This window comes from Alexandromys fortis, unplaced genomic scaffold, assembly GCF_014885135.2.
Source record: "Alexandromys fortis isolate MF-2015 unplaced genomic scaffold, M_Fortis_MF-2015_v1.1 scaffold_56, whole genome shotgun sequence".
NCBI classification, from domain to species: Eukaryota; Metazoa; Chordata; class Mammalia; order Rodentia; family Cricetidae; genus Alexandromys; species Alexandromys fortis.
Window position 1 is genome coordinate 6,395,762 of NW_026067935.1, and position 19,120 is coordinate 6,414,881.

The 19,120-nt window shown below is 53.2% G+C and overlaps 2 protein-coding genes across 2 annotated transcripts in view; one reads left to right on the plus strand and one right to left on the minus strand.

Moving 5' to 3' along the window:
• The first annotated feature begins 1,047 nt into the window (after window positions 1–1,047).
• Cdk2ap1 (cyclin dependent kinase 2 associated protein 1) lies at window positions 1,048–9,662 on the plus strand. The gene is made up of 4 exons (XM_050146596.1): window positions 1,048–1,502; window positions 5,464–5,558; window positions 6,866–6,992; window positions 8,930–9,662. Exons 1-4 carry the CDS (start codon window positions 1,448–1,450, stop codon window positions 8,995–8,997), a joined length of 345 nt encoding a protein of 114 aa, XP_050002553.1. The 5' UTR covers window positions 1,048–1,447; the 3' UTR covers window positions 8,998–9,662.
• A 1,769-nt stretch (window positions 9,663–11,431) lies between these two features.
• The window catches only part of Mtrfr (mitochondrial translation release factor in rescue), a 13,608-nt gene continuing 5,919 nt past the window's right edge, over window positions 11,432–19,120 (minus strand). Inside the window, exons 2-3 of the mRNA XM_050146599.1 lie at window positions 14,063–14,371; window positions 11,432–12,677 (exon numbers count right to left, since the gene is read on the minus strand). Coding sequence (XP_050002556.1) covers window positions 12,414–12,677; window positions 14,063–14,353 — 555 coding nt within the window. The 5' untranslated portion in view covers window positions 14,354–14,371 and the 3' untranslated portion in view covers window positions 11,432–12,413. The remainder of the gene's footprint in view (window positions 12,678–14,062; window positions 14,372–19,120) is intronic.

The window sequence follows — 19,120 nt, forward strand, 5'->3', positions numbered from 1 at the left end:
GGTAGCATTCATTTCTTTATACGATAAAATGTCACCAAGAAGCGTCTGCCAAAGCAAGCCTAAGGATGGTGGCAGGGGTGCTGGCGGAGCGGGGGTAGAAGAGGCGGTCTCTTCCCCTGCACCTTTAGTCCCCAAAGGATGGAGGGAACGTAAGACCCTGGTGGTGGTCCCTTTTTTTCTCTAGCGGAGAAGCTGACGCCGTTGTCACCAGGTTCACAGATCATGTCTAAATATGACTAATTAAAAAATAAGAAACAAAAACCCCCAAGCAACCTGCAAACCATGGCGATTAAAAACAACAAAAACGGGTGGGCGTTTTATGTAATTTGATGAACATTACTATTCAGGCAGAACTCCAAAATATAGTACCTTCGGAAGGTTATTCATCAGATCCCAAGTACGTTTGCTGATGACGTTTCCGTCCGTTCCTAGCATGGGTGGGGGCGTGGATGGGGCGGGGAAGAGGGGGTCCAAAAAATGGAGTGTAAACTCCGGGGAGTCGAAACTTTGCCAAGTTCATTCTTGCATCCTTAGCATCTAGAACCGTGTCTGGCACACAGTAGGTGCTCCCTTGAAATATTCCAAAGAGTTCGTGCGCCAAATGCTGTGGATGCGAGGGCGAATTTGCTGAGGCGGAGGCGTCTCCATCCAGCTTTTGTCAGTCTCAAAGAAATCTTGGGTTCCCAAGGGTTAAAAAAAAAAAAGCCCACTTAATTCAGGCAGAGACGTGACATTTTTTTTTTTTCTCGAAATAAATGTCAAGAATGGGTTATTCTAATTCTGGGACAGAGCCAGACGAGGGCATCTGGAATGATCTACGTGCATTTAACACACACACACACACACACACACACACACACACAACCACAAAAAAAAAAAAATCACCGAAAAACAAAAAACCCCAATCGCCACCATTTTCTCCAGGTAATTTTCCATCCCTGCCCCCACAGTCAAGAGACACAGGAAAAAAAAGTACTTCTTCCATCCTGCCTGGCTGTTTAAGAAAGAGGAAGGAGCGGGCCAATGAGCGGCGCGCGGGAGGCCGGGGCACGGCGGGGGCGCCGCGGGGACCGCAGCCCCCCAAACTTTGGCAAGTTGCGGGCGGCGGCGCCGCGCGGGGCGCGGCCGCGGGAGGAGCCGCCCCTCGACGCCCGCCGCCCCCTCCCGGTCCGGGCCGGGCCCAGCACCGGCTGGGCTCAAAGTTTGCGGCCGCCCCTGCGCCGCACGCCCGATGGATGGGTGATCTACTGCGGCGGCGGCAGGGTGAGGGACGGCCACATTTTTCGGCGCGGCCCGAGCCGGCGACAACAAAAAGTGCGCGGGCGCCCGCTGGGCGCTCGGACGGGCGCGGGGACGCGGGGACGCCCGGCCCGGGCCTCGGCCTCGGCCTCGCCGCCGCGCTCGCGGCCTGGCCCGGCTCTGCCCGGAGCGCCCGCCGCCCGCGGGGATGTCGTACAAGCCGAACTTGACCGCGCACATGCCCGCCGCCGCCCTCAACGCCGGTGAGTGAGCGCGGGCCGCGCGCCCTAAGTGCCGCTAAGTTGGGGGCTCGCGCTGCCCACCGCGGCCCGGGGCTCCCCGACTCGCGCGGTGCCCGAGGCGGCGAGCTCGCCGAGGGTGTGTGTGTGTGTGTGTGTGTGTGTGTGTGTGTGTGGAGGGGGGGGGGTGATGTCCCGGGCCGGGGCGGCTCGGACGCCGCCGTCTCAGCCGCCCCGCCGCCATGATTCCGCCGCCCGCGCCGCCAAAGTTCGCGGTGCGCCCGGCGCTCGGCGGGGCTGCGGCCCGGGCCCGAGTGCGAGTGGCGGAGCGGCCTGGGATGGCGGGGAAGCGAGGGCGCGGGCGGCCGGGCGAAGAAGGCTTTTTCCTCAGCCCCCCCCCCCATTTCCTGACGATTTTTGGGCGGCTCGGCGAGGGCCCCTGCCGGCGGGAGGCGGGAGCGGCCGAGCTGCGCGGGGAGCGAGGCGCGGGGCGCCGAGGGTCGGTGGAGCGGGACAGGCCAGGGCCGGGCCGCGTGCAGGGTGGCGGGAGAAGGCCGGACGGCCGCGGGCCGGGAGGGAGCCTGGCCCGCCTGGCCGGGGTCGTGGGCTGCGGGTGGCCCGGGGGCGGGAGCGGCTCCCGCTCCCCAGGCCCTCGGGAATCCCTGGGAAGAAGTTGTAGTGCCGGGGCCTCGTGGGCCCTGCGTGCGGCGAGCTGGGTCCCGCGGGTCTCCATCCCGGAGTCCCCACGTGGGTCCCGGAGGACCGCGCCGCAGAAGCCCGGGGGACCCGGTGTCCCTTCCCCTCAGGGGCTGGGCGCCGCCGGGAAACTCCTGTGCGAAGTTCCTAGGCAGCTTTTCCTAGTGCCCAAGGGCTAGCCCCGGGTCCCGGGGACATTCGTAAACGCCTAGCTTTGTGTCCTCTCAGTACCCCCTAGACATTTGGCTGTGAGCAGACCACTCCCCAAAACAGACTTGAGGTCGGGGGGGGGGTCAGGAGAGCTAACCCCCCTGGGACAGTTGGGGTCTGAGTTGGTTATGGTCACTGTGTACCAGGCACTTCCAACCTGGGGGGTCTTGTGTTGAAATGTTGAGCCCAGAATTCCAAAAATCCCTTAAGGGACCTCGAAAAGCCCTGGCCATGTGGTTTAAACTTCTTGGACACTGCTCTTTGGGGTTTGGAAAAGGTTGAGATTTAGGGTGCCAGCTTGGGAGAGTTGAAACGCTCCCACGTGGGTGCAGAGCCCCCCAAAGCACGCAGCCACTGTTTCACCTCAAATGGTTTCATTCCCCCCGCACCTCCCACCCCGAGTGACAGGCTTTGTTGGCAGGTAGGGTTTTTGTCTCCAGTCTCTTTGGCCAGTGTCTAGGATGGAAGGGCAGTGGGTTGCAGTGCCAGGCAGTGGGAAGACAGAGACAGCCTGATCTGGGAGAGCTACCCCGGGGTCTTCAGCTGGGACCTTTTGGGGTTGTGGGTCCCAGCGGCAGGCAGCCCCCGGGACTTTGAAGCCCTGTTCTGGGCTTGCTGGCACCTGTAGTCAGCTCAAGTTCCTTTTCTAATGGGGCATGGCAGGAGGCGAACCAGGGTCTCCAGGTGGCCGGCATTTTGGTGGGGGCCCGCCCGCCTGCCGGTATTACTTCGTAGAAAGCCCTGCTCTCCCCTGCCATCTGCATCCAAGATGGACTCTCACAGTGGCTCCTCCGCCTTCCCTGTCATCATCCCTCACGCCCTCCAGCCCTGCCTCCTGCTCACTGAGTTGCCAAGCTGCGGCCTGGCCGGCGGTGGCAGTGGCGGAGTTAGACAAAGCCCCCGCCTCCCCCGCCCGAGAGCGTCCCCCCCCCCCCCCGGCGCCCCAAGTGGCGGGAAGGCCGCCAGCTCCCCAGGCCCAGGCCGCTCTTTGTCTGGCGTGGGGGCGGGGAGCTGCGCCTGGCCCCAGGAGCTTCCTGGCCTCTGCCAAGCCCTCCCGGCTCTCTGCACACTGCGCTCATTGTCTGAGATGCTCCACACGGCTGTGCTGACGTGGAGCCGCCTCCCTGGCCTCCCTCAGCCCAGGTGCCTGTCTTCGGGAAGGAGAGGGCTGGAGTGGCGTGGAGGACCCTTCTGCCACGACTCCGGGGGTGGGGGCTGATTGGATGTGAGGCAGGTTTGACTCAGTCAGGCTCATCTCCGCTCCTGTAGGGATGGAAAACCAAGCTCTGAGGTATTGCTTGAGATCCTCCACAATGCAGACGGGTATTTCTTAGTCCTCCTCTGCCTGCCCCTCAGCCCCCTAATCCCACCCCACGTCATCAGATTGTAGGATAGATAAATCTGCTGTTGGAATATGGCTTCAAACAGACGAGAAACTGAGGCCCGCAAGGGCCTTGACAGAGGTCCCACAGCCAGGAGTGGCACTGCTGGGACAGACCCCCAACTCTGTCCAGGAGAGATGATGGGACAGGGAGGTGACAGCGGTGAAAAGCATGGGGAAGCAGAAGAGGTGCCCCGGCCGGCATTCTACTCCGACTGTGGTGCCAGGGTCCTCTAAAGGCCTCGAGTCCTCTCTCACCCACTCCACCCTTCAGCATTGACCCCTCTAGCTTGTCTGAACCCAGAAAGAGCTTGACGACATGTAGTGGGCAGTATTGGAACTCACCTCCTGGAAAGGAGCCATCTCTAAAGGCTGGGGAAATGGAATTGGCCGTGGTGGTGAGGAAGCTAGGGTCGCTCCAGTTGGATGGCATGCCCCTAGTATGCTTTGCTCAGGAACCACGTCCATAGGCGGTGCCTAAACCTGGGTGTACTCTCTGTGCTTAGGAAAAGCTTCCTGTGCTGTTGCCTGCTTGGAGGCAGGTGCTGGGGTTGCCAGCTTGCTGCGCAGCCACTTCCCATGCAGTGTGGCTCACCCTGCAGCCAGGCCCTGGGATTCACTGCTCCTCCCAGCGCCTGCCCAGCAAACCCAGCTCCTGAACTTCCTCCTGTCCCTCCCCTCGCCCACACCAAGTGAGCAGCTGGTGACTTGGCCAGCCTGGCACCAGCTGTCCATCCCTGGGGCCAAGTCTGCAGAGCCTGCTCTGTGTGTGAGAGACAATTTGGCTCTGGGGGCGGTGGTCGGGCAGCTGCCGAGCAGGACTAGGTAAATTCTCCATGGTTACTGCTGTTTGTAATTCAAAGGACATCCTTTACCCGCCTAATGGCTACTTGGTTGCCATTATGGGTGTGCATGCTCCAGCCAGGGGCCTCCTCATTCCGCATCCAGGGGATGGCAGTCTGCACTGGGCTCCGGGCCCTGTTTTGTTCTAGCTGCTGCATCTGGATAGTGTTCTCAAGGGCTGGATTCCAGACATGGGGTCTTAGGCCCCTCTTTTTGGAGTGCAGAGTGCATGATGTGTGTGCGTTTTGCAGACAGTCGGGAGTTCTTTTCTTTCTTTGGAGAGGGAATGAGAAGCCCAGAGGGGTTGAGGGGCTTGTCTGAGGCACAAAGGCTGCTCTCTAGACCCTGCTTTGTGTTCATGCAGGGCACCTGTCTCCCTCTGGGGTTCTGTGCCTTGAGGCCTTTGCGGGTCTTCCTTGCTGTGTTTGTCCAGCACAGGTGGTGCATAGGAACACAGAGGTGGCTGCGTATAAGAAATTCTATCCCAGGTTAGGCCACCCTTGCTAGTTGCCAGTCATGGGCTGTAGCTCTGGTTCTGAGTGGGGACTGGGCTGGGGTCAGCAAGGATTAGGCTGAACACAGCTGCCAGCTTCAGTCTTGGTAGTGGTCTCTGGGGTCACGTGCATGGGCGGGGAAGGGCTGTCTTTTGAGGTATGAGGTATGCAGGGAGTGGCTGCCCTTATATACTTCCTTCCGTGCATCTAGACTGGTGTCTGGGCTCTGACCATTAGAGGTTGAACTGAGGTCTCTGTCCTGTAAATCAAAAGTTCACAAGTAGGGACCTAGATGGGGGGACTGTTGCAGTACCCAATGCCCTTTGCTATAGCTCTGACTTCTCCCTCCTCTTTACTGCAGGAAGTGTCCACTCGCCTTCTACTAGTATGGCGACATCCTCCCAGTATCGCCAGCTGCTGAGTGACTATGGGCCACCATCACTAGGCTACACCCAGGTATGGCAGTGTGAGTGATGGGAGGGCTCTGGGGGCAGCCGGGACACTTCACTGCTGGTAGGAGGCATTGAGGGGACAGAAGTGGATCAAAGCAGTCCCCATGTTCCCTGCGTGTCCTTAGCCATTGCTGGGACTTGGCTCCCATTCTTTATTTGATGGATTAGAATGCAGGGCAACTGGGACTGTCCAGTGACCTGAGGGATGCGGGGACACAGGAAAGGGCCAGGGATCACTGCGCTGCTCCAGCCACCAGGTGCTCATTTCCTGGGCAGGTAAGGTTCAGCTGCTGTTGGCCCTCTATGCTGTGACAGAGGAGACGGGGACAGCATATTGGGAGCTGGAGATGAGTATGGTCCCAAGTCATTTTCTAGATCATGATCCTCTTGAAGACCCAGATCTCTTATCAGTTCATTGCGGTGACCTCAGGGTCATGATCAGGGGGCAACTGGCTGCTCTGCATAGAAGGTTTTTACAACCCTGGTTGCCAACAGGAAAATTCTTTCTGTGAGCTAAGTCCCAGCCAGTGTTCTGGGGTTGCCATGGAGGTCTCTTCTTGCCACAACCTCTAGCCATGCCCCGACAGCCTATCCTATCCCAGGAGGAGAAGGAGGCTAGGGCCCGGGAGCGGGACAGGCTGAAGAAGCAGAGGCGGCGGGAGGATGGGCTGAGGCGCAGCTTGGAGCGGCAGCGCAATGCCCTGGCCATGCGGCGCCGACGTTGGGAGAAGCGGGAGGCCAGGAGGCGGATGTGCCAGGAGGCTGAGCTCCTGGCTTGTAGGCCGGGTGGTGAGGCTTGGGAGTGGAGGCCGCAGAGGCGAGAGGAACAGGCCAAGGCCCCGGACAGAGACCTGGCTGCCATAATCCAGCTGCGACAGGAGGAGAGGACTGAGCCAAGGCCCTCGCTGATCTGGGTGCTTGCTTAAGCCGTAGCCTGGAGTTAGAGACTGTCTGTGGGGAGGATGTGGTGTGTCTGATAAGTTTTAGCCCCATTCTGGGTCCTTAGCGATGGCTGAGGTCTTCCAGTGGTGACCTCTGTCTTCCACTCATTGTGGATGTCTGACTCCTAGGAGACACCCCTCTCCTCATGGAGTCAGGTGTCCCCTGTTACTTGTCACTTTGACGCCAGATCTTTCTTCCTGTGTGGATGGGGACAGCAGGTGAGGGCCTCTTGCCCTATATTAGAGTTGTACCATGTGACATGCTCCGGCTGGGCAGTCCTGAGATCCCAAGGCTAGCTCTCTTTCCCTCCACCCACGCGTGCCCACTGGGGTGTATCCATCCATCCAAACCCTTGTTTTCTGGTCCTAGGGAACTGGAAATAGCCAGGTGCCTCAGAGTAAATACGCAGAGCTGCTGGCCATCATTGAAGAGCTGGGGAAAGAGATCAGACCCACGTATGCAGGGAGCAAGAGCGCCATGGAGAGACTAAAACGAGGTGAGCGAGGGGCGTGGTTAAGGCTCTCAAGGTTGCCTGTCACTGTTGAAGACTTCTGAAGTCTTCTGAAGCATGCTGGTGGGTACCTGTAGTCCCAGCTCCTTGGGAGGCTGAGGCAGGAGGATGGTTTGAGCCCAGGAGTTAGAGAGGTTTCCTAGAGGACGTACTGGAGGTGGTCAGGGAAAGTCCCTTGACCTGTGGGTTAGTGATACACACTTGTGCTGTTGCAGGTGTGGCAGTTGGGTCTGAGGAGCTTTTGGGGTTTCTGAGAAGAGGTCACCCCTCACTCCTATACCTTGTCAGAGAGGCTCTATGGCCTCTCCATCTGTGCTGGGGGGGTGCAACTGTGACTACAGAGGCTCTCCTCTGATCAGGATAGGGTTCCTTTTGAGAGTTCCTTTTGTGTTTTTGATTTTTTTTTTTCACCATAGGGTTTCTCTGTGTAGTTCTGACTGTATTGGAACTTGCTTTGTAGACCAGGCTGGCCTTGAACTCACAGAGATCCACCTATATCTGCCTCCTGAGTGCTGGGATTAAAGGCATAAGCCACCATTGCTCATCTGATTTTTTTCTTGTTGTTTTGTTTTTGTTTTTGGAGATAGGGTTTCTTTGAGTAACAGCTCTGGCTGTCCTGGAGCTCACTTTGTAGACCAGGCTGGCTTCGAACTCACAGAGCTCTGCCCGGCTCTGCCTCCCAAGTGCTGGGATTAAAGGTGTGCGCCGCCACTGCCTGGCCCCATTTTTTTTTTTTTGTCTTTTTTAATTGTGGCAAAATATATGTAACATATAATTTAACATCTTAACAACTGAAGTTCTTTCATAGTATTGTATAGCCATCACACTGTGTGTCCAGAACCTTTCATCTTACAAATTTGAAATTGCTCATTAATTCAAACACTCCCCACTGCCCCTGAGATTCTTTAGTGACTGAAAAGGGAGACTGATGTCACAGAAAGCAAGGGAATCAGGTGTGAGGTGTGAAGGATGCTGAGCAGCATGCTACCTCATGACAGCTGCTGAGGGGACAGGCGCTCTATTTAGAAGTTATCAGAGGACCAGGGCTGTAGGTTCATTCATGACCAGGAGGTACTTGGTTGATGAAAACATTACAGAATGAACCTGGGAGAGAATGGAGATGGCCTGGACCTGGAGGTCCCCGGTCTGTGCCAAAAGGCTGTACTGAAGTCGGACTTGCCAATCATAGCTAGGCCAGGTAAGGATCGGCTGTGGCTGAATCCGTGGAATCTCTGAGAAGGTGACTAGACTGAGTACGAATGGGGACAGGAGTGGAGATGGGTGGCAACCAGCAGTGAGAGAGAGCATCCCCATGGATCGATACTGCTGCTTACACAACAAGAGGACGTGAGAGAATTCTGAGAACTGGAGAGCTGGTTCCAGATAGAGATTCCTGGGAAGATGCTAACCTGTGATGTCTTAAACAAATTTGCATCCACCCCTAAAGCCAGTGGATTGAATTATATATGGATGTACCAAGTGACTATTGCAGGATACATCCTGAGGGAACTGCTGGCCCTACAAGAATGAGGAAGACTTCATGTCACCCTAGCCAGCTGCTGAACCCATACAAGCACGTCACACCAGTGTGAAAAGATTTGAGGTTATCTTGATTCTGCCTTGAGAGTACTAGGATTGCAGTATGATCCACCACCTGGGCATAGCATTGTGATTTTTTTTTTTTTTTTTTTTTTTAAGCATTGTGATTTTTTAAAAAGGAGAGAACTGGATGTTACTGGCCTTGAACTCCTGGGTTCAAATGACCTTCTCTCATCACAGCCTCCTTAGCAGCCTGGCCTTTGCAGGTGTTTGGATAGAGACCCTCTATTCCCCTCAAGAATGGGCTTCATGACTGGGTTTAACCAACAGGTTTTCTTCCTGCTCTGTGAATGGGCTGATGCCCGTCTCTGCTTCTCTTGCAGGCATCATTCATGCCCGAAGCCTGGTTCGGGAGTGCTTGGCCGAAACGGAACGTAATGCCAGGTCCTAGCCCCTGGCCAGTCTGAAGGCCCATCTCGCTACCCTGTGGAGATGAGAGGCTTTGTTCAAAATGGCAGTGGTTTTCCTGCCGTGGTCATTAAGCTCTGAACCCACATCCAGAAGACTGGGAAGACATTTTGCAGTTACTGACGGTGTGCATTCTAAGTAGTTAGAAACCATCCAGCTCTTTTTTTCTTCCCAAGCATTGATTTGAAAGATGTTTGTGAAGCCACTTCACAGCAAGCTATTGTTTGCCCCCAAATCCCAGTGTCCCCTTTAAAATCTCCCTTTGGATACACTTGCCATTCGCCTCACCCCAGTTGACTTCCTTTCCATGAGCTCACCTGCCTCTGAGGACTTGAGTGCAGACCACAGCACATCTGCTTAGTAGCTGGCCTGCCTGTGGACAGTGTAGACCCTGTTTCACAGAGCTGCTCTGCTTAAGCCTTTGCATGACTGAGTGCTTTGAAGTCAATCTTAAACATGCACAAGTTATAAATACAGAAGAAAGAGCAATCTACCCAACCTGCCACGCGCCCTGCAAATGTCCATCCTGAGACTGTGGATCTCAGTTCCGTGTTTACTGTGAGACGGTCACAACATCTGGAAGACAACGACTGCAACTGTTGCATCTTTGTATTTATTACTTGATGTAATAAAGCTTATTTTCATTAACAGTTTGTATTGAGATGTGGGATCCTTGGGTCTTTGGTGCTTGTTTCTCTTTGGGGGAGGACAGTCTTGCTAATTAGAGTGACACTGGCCTTGAGCTCACAATCCTTGCCTTGGTTTCCCCAGGGTTGGGGTCACTATTGACGCTCCTGACGGAGGGCTGGGAGATACCTGCTAAGGCATTTCGTATCTGACTCAGACATCCCACTAGCACAGCAGGCTGTGAACTGTGTGCCTGAGTCTCAGGGATATCAGGTCCACATGTGGCCCTGTGGGAGGCAGGCGTCAGTGATGAGCCATGGGCACTGCTCCACTGTCCAGCAGGTGGGTGCTTCAGGGATCTCCTGGGCAGCGTGCTCACTCCTGCAGTCCCAGAACCTGGGAGACAGAGGCAGGAGGATCACATACTTTGTGCCAGCCAGAGCTTCATAGTGAAACATTGCTTTAAAAAAATTAATAGTTCTATGCTCCGGTGTTGAGGAAAGAGAGTCGTGCTTGGATATATCGAGTCACTGTGGTCTCCACAGTATTTCCTGGGACGCAGGAGTTTCTGCCGTGTGAAAACTGGCCCTGTATAAGACTTGGCTCTGAGCTGGTTGAAGATAAGTATCAGATGTACAGTACTGTGGGTGAGAAGCAAAGGGCTCATTCACAAAGTGTTCAAAGGCTAGCGGAGGGGACCATGGGCTTTGCAGCGTCACCATGGCAGAACACCAGTGTGCAAAAGGAAACAGAAGCTGCCCTTCCTAGCTACAGTTCTAAATTTGCCTTCCTGTGAGTTTCTTCTTTCCATAACTCCCTGTTCAAAGGAGCCTGATTATAGGAAGGATCTACTGTTACAACAAAGGGATCCCTGTTTGGAGTGTCCCAGGGAGCAGCTTCCGCATGTATGTAATGCAGTGTCCAGCCTAGAACAGCTTAGTGAACAGTGCTCCCCCACCCCTAGGTGAGGCGGGTAACAGCGAGCCTCACTGTTTCTCCCTATCTGTAGATCTATAGCCACATGTAAACAGGTTTCTCTGTCCTGCCCCATCCCAGAGTCCCTTCTTAGAGGCTTAATGGCCAAACAGCTCATAATGCACGGACACATAGGTGCATTAAAGAGAAGGGAGTGGTACTTTGGAGGCGTCAAGGACTCACCAGATACACAGAACATCAAGTTTCCACGTCAGGTGATGCCAGTTAGCCTGACTTGCCATTGTCTACTACCAATCACAAAGCCTGCCTCCATATATGAAGCCTTCATACAGGAACTGATGTTGACCAGAGGTCACACACACACCCCTTCTAGAAGACATGAGACTATCACCTGGCATGCAGGCTCCTGCCTGTCTGGCGGGAAGTTCACCAAGTCTTCTGCTCCCGGCTTGATTGTCTTACTCGGAAGTCTGATTTGGCATCACCCTCTTTCTTACCCTTCTCCGGTTGTTTTATTTTTCTCCCTGCTTCCTCCTCTGCCAGGGTACACCTGTCCCTCTAAAGTGACATCAGCACATCTGTCTCGGCATTTCCCCTGCTTGAGACAGGGTCTCACTGTGTCCTGGAACTTACTATGTAGGCCAGGCTGACCTTGAGCTCACAGCTGGGATTAAAGATGTGGACCACCTTTGAAATTCTAACAGGGAAAGCAAACCAAACAAATGGAAAACCACCTGTAGCTTTGTGTGGTGGTGCATGCCAGTAATCTTTGGGGAGGCAGAGATGAAGACCAGGAGTTCAAGGCCAGCCTGGGCTACATGAGACCTTAACTCCAAAACCAAAAAGACTAAGGTTCAATAGGCAAGTTCCACATCCATTTCTTTTTCTTTATTTTGACGACTCCACAGATAAATCCACATCCATTTCTGTTGCTGTGATAAAATACCCTGACAGAAAGCAACCTATGAAAGAAGAATTTATTTAGCTTGCTATTTCAAGTTACAGTAAGTCATCTTGGGGAAGTCAGGTAGAAACTCCAGTAGTATACCACATCCATTTAAGAGAGTAAAAGCATCGTTGCTTGCTCTTCTTAGCTAGCTTTCTTGTATTCTGGATTCCTGCTTAGGGAATGATGCTGCCCACAATGAGCTGGGTTTTCTGACTTAGTTAACAATACAGATAATTCCCACAGACATCCTTATAATTTCTCACTAAAACTTCCCTGGTGATGCTAGCTTGTGGGTTTTTTTTTTTTTTTTTAGTTTTTCGAGGCAGGGTTTCTCTGTAGCTTTGGAGCCTGTCCTGGCACTAGCTCCTGTAGACCAGGCTGGCCTAGAACTCACAAGAGACCTGCCTGTCTCTGCCTCCCGAGTGCTGGGATTAAAGGCGTGCGCCACCACCGCCCGGCATGCTTGTGTGAATTGTTAAAACCAGCAAGCACAGCAAGTAACTTAGTGCCACTTCGCTGATGGTTCATTTTCTTTACTACTCTTTACCAAAAACTAAGGCTAAATGATACTTGCCATAAAAGTGGGGTTAACTAATATCAGTACTCTTTCAAACTTTTTATCTCAACCTTGTATTGCTTGTTCATTTGTGTGTGTGACAAGTGTGGGCACACAGGAAATAGCGTACATCAGGAAGTCAGAGGACTCTGGAGTCAGTTCTGACCTTCCACCCTTATGTGGATTTTGAGGATCAAACTCACTTGTGGGACAAGTGCTCCTGCTCAAGCCCTAGCCCTCCCAAGTGCCGAGACCACAGTGTGCACCACCACTCCCGCCTCCAGGACGCTTTCTTTAGATGCTCCAACTCTGGTGCCAGGCATTACCACTGCTATTCCCGAAAGCCCCCTGGTACAGCGTCAGCACCAGTCCTTTCCTCAGGAACGTGTTGACTTGCTTCCCATAGTTCTTTCAACAACTTCTTTTTTTCTAGGGTCTCCTTTGCTCTTTTCTTCCTCGCTTGCTTTTTCCTCTCAGCCTCCAGCTTTTCTTTGTGGACACGGCTGTTTTCGCCATTGTAGAAGATATCCACTTTCTCCTGGAGGATTTTTCGAGCTATCTTTCTGTTTTGATCCACTGATCGTGTTTGGTGGCACTGCAAGAGATCACGGCAGGAATGTGAAAACCATGGGTGTGGGGTGATGGGCAGGACCTCAGAAGCCACCCATTCTTCACAGAGGGAAAGGCCAGGAGGGCAAAGGCATGAGCCTCTTGAGTCAGCCATGTGGGTACTGGGAATCAAACCTGGGTCTTCTGGAAGAGCAGACCAGTGCTCTTAACCATCTTTTCACCCCCAATAGCTTTTAATTAATTTAAGCAGTTTCCAAGTAATAATGGAAGCATTGACTGGAGTCTCTAGCTTGTGGTCAGGGAGCGACCCCTGTGGAAAATTCGCATGCCACTCACAACCGTGTATTCGTCTGGATAACAGCTTGCCACAACATTCGGTTTATGTGGAAGTGATGGCGGCCAGGGCCTAGCAGAGTTGAGGGGCAAAGGAAGTGCTGTGGCACGAGGGGGAGATTTCCAAAAGGAAAATGAAGCTAGTGGCAAGTGCAACAAAAAATGTTTTTGGAGTTTTGTTATGAATGAGGGTTTTAATTTCTGTCTTCTTGGCCCCAGAAACCGGCCATGAAGCAGCTACTGTGAATCTGGACTCCCCTTGAAGGACTGTGGGTGAGCAAGTTCCTTGTCTGGTCAGGCAGTAAGCACTGTTTTCAGGCCTCAGAGCTAACACACAGTGCCTGCCCCTAGTGGTGAAATACCTGCTGGTAGACTGGCTGTGCCTGGGAAAATCTGCACTGCCTGCATGCTCCTTCAGGGCTGTGTGTGGCTCTGGGGCCCTCTAGTGATGGACACACGCACAGCAGTGGCCGTGGCTGGCTGGCAGCTCTGCTGGCCTCACTCCTGTTTTAGAGGCAGTGCGGCTGCTGCACTCTGGGCTAAAAGGCACTCGGCCACTTGCTACACCTGTGGCTTGTTAGGGGCTGTGCTGCCCTTGACCAGAGACCGCCTTCTTTAAGGAAGGCTTACACTGGCAGCTGTGAAGAGCGCTTTGCCTCTGCTTCCCCTCCACCTCATCTTTTCCTAGGAAGGGCAAGTGTTGGAGATGTGTGCAAAGCAGGGCAGAGGGACATGGAGAGCTACCCTACAAACTGAGAACTGAGATAGCTAGCCAGAAGCATAGTCCATCAGTTCCATGCGCCGACCAGGGGTGGCTTTGGGGATAGCAGGCTTAACCGCAGCATCCCTTGCTGGTGACACACAGCTGAATTCAAGGACAGCGGCAGAGCTCTGGCTCCTGAGACTGGGCAGGAGGTTCATTTCCAGAGAGACAGACAGGGTTTGGGTACATCTGCAGTGTCCTGATTCTACTGGGTTGGCAGAGCATGCCAGTGCCCGAATGGGCATGCCCCTTACTGAAGCCTGCTGTGGCTGCAGACCTGGACTCCTCATCTACCCGCCCCCTCCACTCTCTACCTTGACCACAATGCCGGAGGGCACATGTTTGAGTACTACACAGTTGCTGGTTTTGTTGGTGGCCTGGCCCCCTGGACCATGGCCTTTCACAAACTGTTCTTCAAGCTCACTCTCATTCAGGGGAAGCAGAGCAGGATAGTCCTTCCTGCCTGCCACCTGCACCGCAGCAGCAGCCATTCCTGGGAAGAGCAGTGCTGGCTTCTCCTGAAGCCCGAGTCCCCAGTTCCCCGAGCACATCCTGATCAGCGGTGCAGGGAAACGGAGCAAAGCCCAGGTGCTCATCACAGACATGAGGCGGTGCGGCAGGACCTGCGATGGAGAAAGAATGAGGCCATCTTTTCACTTTGCTCTCCAGAGGACAGCCAGGCTTCAAACACAGCTTTTTATACAGCCTCAGTGACAGCCCTTCATGCCCAGGGCATGTAGGGGACAAGCAAAGGCAGGCCTCTCAGGGCGGGAGTTGCCCAGCGTTCTAGCTGTCCATGCCCTGTCAGCTAATACACATACTGTTTCCTTTCTTCCTTTCTTTTTTAAGCCTATAGCATGGGGTATTCCCATCCAAGTACTGACCAGGCCTGACCCTGCTTAGCTTCAGAGATCAGTGCGTTCAGGATGGGGGGCGGGGGTTATGGCCACAGACTACACATTTTCTTATAACACACCAAAAATATCTTCTGAGCACCTGGAGGTGCCATCTCCTTAGGCAAGAGGTACTGAGTGTGACATTTAAAGGAGCAGGGCTGTGGTTTGCTAAAGACACTAAAGAGCACATTGAGGAAGAATTAGGACCTGAGTCAAGGGCAGTGTTTAAATGTGAAATCTGTATCTGTGCGAAGATGGCAGCATCAGTCTATTTTATAGCTGAGCTTAAAGTCTGACATAGTAAACCCACAACAAAACTTCACTGTCAGCCAGTGCCCTGGCTGCTGGCTTGTAATGCTGGCAGTTTCATGGATTTGAATGGGAACATCTGCCCTGGGATGCACTGCCAATAATGTGATCCAACTGGTCTTGTTACCAAATCAAGCAGTTTTTAAGGCGCCTGTTAGGCCTAAACACCACCAAGGATGTGGGACCCATGAGCTCGCCAGAGAAGACACTCAAGACTACGTGGGGAGTGAGCACCCATGCACATTCAGCCCATTCTTAACAAGTTACAGCCCCAGGGTCAGAAAAGTCTTTGCTTTTAAACAATGAAAGAGTTAAATAAAGCCAATCCTAGCACTCAGGAGGCTAAAGCAGAAGGACTGCCAGGAATTTGAGACCAACCCAGATTATAAGACCCAGTCTAAAAATCTAAGATTTAACTAATGACTCAAGATACAGCACAACACTGAGATCACTTAGCTGACAAATGAACAAGCAGGGAATTGTAGCCACAAGGACATGGTCAACCCACAGGCTTTTGAGGTCTTCAAGGGGTCAACGGTAAAAATGAGCTAAGACTCCTTGTGAATTTGCTTTTCTCCACACACCGCGCATTTGGTAGAAAAGAGCAAAGGAGAAAGTATTCTGGGGGTGGCTCTCCTAGTGATTCTGGGGCTCGGCAGCCAGGTAATCTCATTTGAGGGCTGTGCGTCTGTTGAGGGTGTGCGGGTGCCAAGCATAGGGATGCTACGTTCACACAGCTCTCCGAGGCTCTCAATAGCAGCTGAAACCTGGTGACAAGAGTCCAGGCAGTTGGTCTGTGACATATGGAGGAGCTAGCTTCTAAGATGACCGGACCTCCCGGACAGAAGTGCCCAGGTTGCAGTCAGTCACCTGTGACTGCTGACTCGTGCTGTGTCTCCCCAGGTGAGCACTGGGGAGGGCAGCACTGGGGGGGAGGGCAGCACTGGGGGGGAGGGCAGCGCCGGGAAGGGAGGGCAGCACCGCCGGGAGGGAGGGCAGCACCGGGAGGGAGGTAGGGCAGCACCGGGAGGGAGGGTAGCGCAGGGAGGGAGGGAGGGCAGCGCAGGGAGGGAGGGAGGGCAGCGCCGGGAGGGAGGGCAGCGCCGGGAGGGAGGGAGGGCAGCACTGGGAGGGAGGGAGGGCAGCACTGGGAGGGAGGGAGGGCTCCTGACGAAGGCACACTGTACTTGGTGCTTTACTTTTCACTTGGTTTATTTTATTTTTTTGAGACAGGATTTCTCTGTAGCCCTGGCTGTCCTGGAACTTGCCGTGTAGACAAGGATGGCCCGAACTCCTGAGTGCCTGCCCCAGTGCTGGATTACACGTGTGTGCCACCACTGCCTGGCTTGTTTTTTTTTTTTTAACTTTATTTATGTAGGTTTTTAAAACTTACTTAATCATCATCATCGCTACTATTGAGACAGGATCTCTATTATGTAGCTCTGGCTGTCCTGGAACTTGCTGTGTAGACCAGACTGGGCTCAAATTCCCAGAGATCTGCCTGCCTCTGCCTCCTGAGTGTTGGGATTAAAGGTATGCGCCACCATGCCCTTTTAAAATTTTCTGTAAGGCGGGGCGGTAGTGGCGCATGCCTTTAATCCCAGCACTCAGGAGGCAGAGGCAGGCAGATCTCTGGGAGTTTGAGGCCAGCCTGGTCACAAGAGCTAGTTCCAGGACAGGCTCCAAAAGCTATGGAGAAACCAAAAAAAAAAAAAAGAGTGCTTATTGCTGTTGCTTATTGCTGTTACAGAGGACATGAGTTCAGTTCCCAGCACCCACATGGGGTCGTTCCTTCTAACTCCAGTTCCAGGAGATCCAATGTGCTCTTCTGGCCTCTGAAGCACTGCACACACACAATAATTAAATCCAAATGCAATAATCTGAGTTTGGTCCTGGGACTCCTGGTAGGAACTGACTCCTGAAAGTTACCCTCTGACCTCCACATGAGCACTGTTCAACACACAAACACATGATAAAAAATACTTTTTTAAAGCATGAATAAAAATACTGGTTTTGTTCAATGAGTCTGAAGTATTTTAGAATTATCCTTAAGAAAACACGAGTGAGCCAGACGGTGGCGCACGCCTTTAATCCCAGCGCTTGGGAGGCAGAGGCAGGCGGGTCTCTGTGAGTTCTGCTCTACACAGAGAAACTGGTTCAAAAAAAAAAAAAAAAAAAAAAAAAAGGAAATGATAAGTGACCAGGATGTGGCGGTCCCCACCTGAAATTCCAGAACTTGGGAGGCCAGGCCGGGAGTCCTAAGACTCTGTCTCAAAAGAACAATAACCAGGGCAGGTGCAGTGGGTAAAGATGCTTGCCACCAAACCTGATGGCCTGTGTTCTCTCCAAGGAACTCGTAAGATGAGAGAACTAGCTCCCAAAACTTGTCCTCTGACCTCCAGATATGTGCTGTGGCATGCACCTCTTCCCTGATAAAATAAAATGTAATTCAAAACAAAACATCCCCAAATAAACAAAGAAGAAAATGTGACAAACCCAGACACTATAATCAGGGACAGGGCTAAGTTCATGTCCAGAATTACCCTTTTCTTTTTTTTAATTAATTAATTAATTATGTATACAATATTCTGTCTGTGTGTATGTCTGCAGGCCAGAAGAGGGCACCAGACCTCATTACAGATGGTTGTGAGCCACCATGTGGTTGCTGGGAATTGAACTCAGGACCTTTGGAAGAGCAGGCAATGCTCTTTTAACTTCTGAGCCATCTCTCCAGCCCCAAGAATTACCCTTTTCTTATTTCTGCCCTCAGTGTACGGAACAAATTCTGCTGTGTAGCAGAAGGCTTCAAGTCCCTGGGGAGGGCTGACCATGGAATAGGAGCCCAGGGTCTCTCCCGATAGTCTCTTCCACCGGTTAGTGAACAGACCGGAGAGGACAGCAGTGATAACAGCGCCCTGACAAAGGACAGCAGGGAGGGTTCTTTCATCAGCGGCCATCACAGCTACCGGCCCCATCGCTGCCCTTCTGTCTTAGTTCAGAGCTGACGGGCACCCTGGAAGATCTCCCACCCAGCAGAGTTCAACGAGGCCCCCAGTGTTCAGTGACTGAGAGCTCTGTTTAATGGCTAATTCCAGCAGCCAATCAGACAATGCTAGACACCCCAGTGACTGCTAAAAATGACAAACACACCATGGCTCTGCTTCCCCAAAGCCCAGACTGGATTTCAGGTTTTGTGTCCCCACAGGGCAACCCGAAGTCTTCGGGAACAATAGAAACAGCTCAAATTCTATCTCATTGTGACATTAGAAAAATACGAGAGAAAATGTCAAAAAGAAGTGCTAGTAAGGGGAGACCGGCAGCCGGCAGCTCTGCCCTAATTCCTGTCTGGGAATATGGGCTTTAATGTGGGGATGGCTCTGTACCTGACTTCCCCGGCCCTCCTTTTTCTTTGATGATGGCTTCAGCTATTCATGAGCCAATGAAGTTTGGGTTAAAGCCTCCCACTGTCTGAGTCCTGACTCGGTCAAGTGTAGAGAGAATAGACCTGCCAGACCTTCCAAAAGGGACTGAATTTGTCTGGTGGAAAATCTGGTTAAATGCATGCTAAGCATCAGGCATGGGCCTCAAGGAGCATGAGCTGTTTGCCCATCACAGAGACATGAAGGCATGTATAAATACAACAGATGTACAGCCGAGGCTATGCCAGCCACAGGCCCCAGATCCCCACAGCGCTCATCACCATTTCTGGATCACAGACATTTTCAAATCAGCCCAAATCTGGGAGGGTACAGCTGCAGGGATGGTCTGAGACAGAGCCATGCCGGGTCAAATGAGATGTGTCCACAGCCCGAATGCTGTGGATGGGAGCAGGGGAGCCTTTTTATATCTCTTGAGAAGCATGAAGACTCGGGCTGGGAGTTCAGTGGTAGAGTTTTGCTTGCTTAGCCTGGCCCTGGGTTTCATTTCCCAGCATTGCAATAACTGCGTCAAGTTGCAGATTTTTAAAACCAGTGGGACTAGTGGTCTGGCTCAGCATGGAAACTGTAAAGGAGCTTGTCACCAAGTTGGAAGACCTGTGTTCAATCCTGGAGCCCACTCTCGCAAGTCGAGTCTGTCCCTCCACCTGCGCTTGCGCATGCGCGCGCGCGCGCGCACACACACACACACACACACACACGCGCGCGCGCGCGCGCGCGCGCGCGCGCC

What these genes read in the sequence shown, in the direction of transcription:
- Cdk2ap1 (XM_050146596.1), top strand. Translation starts at nt 1,448, where the DNA reads ATGTCGTACAAGCCGAACTTGACCGCGCACATGCCCGCCGCCGCCCTC. An exon ending in CATCACTAGGCTACACCCAG is followed by an intron (nt 5,559 to 6,865) that starts GTATGGCAGTGT and finishes TTCTGGTCCTAG; the next exon opens with GGAACTGGAAATAGCCAGGT. An exon ending in CATGGAGAGACTAAAACGAG is followed by an intron (nt 6,993 to 8,929) that starts GTGAGCGAGGGG and finishes CTTCTCTTGCAG; the next exon opens with GCATCATTCATGCCCGAAGC.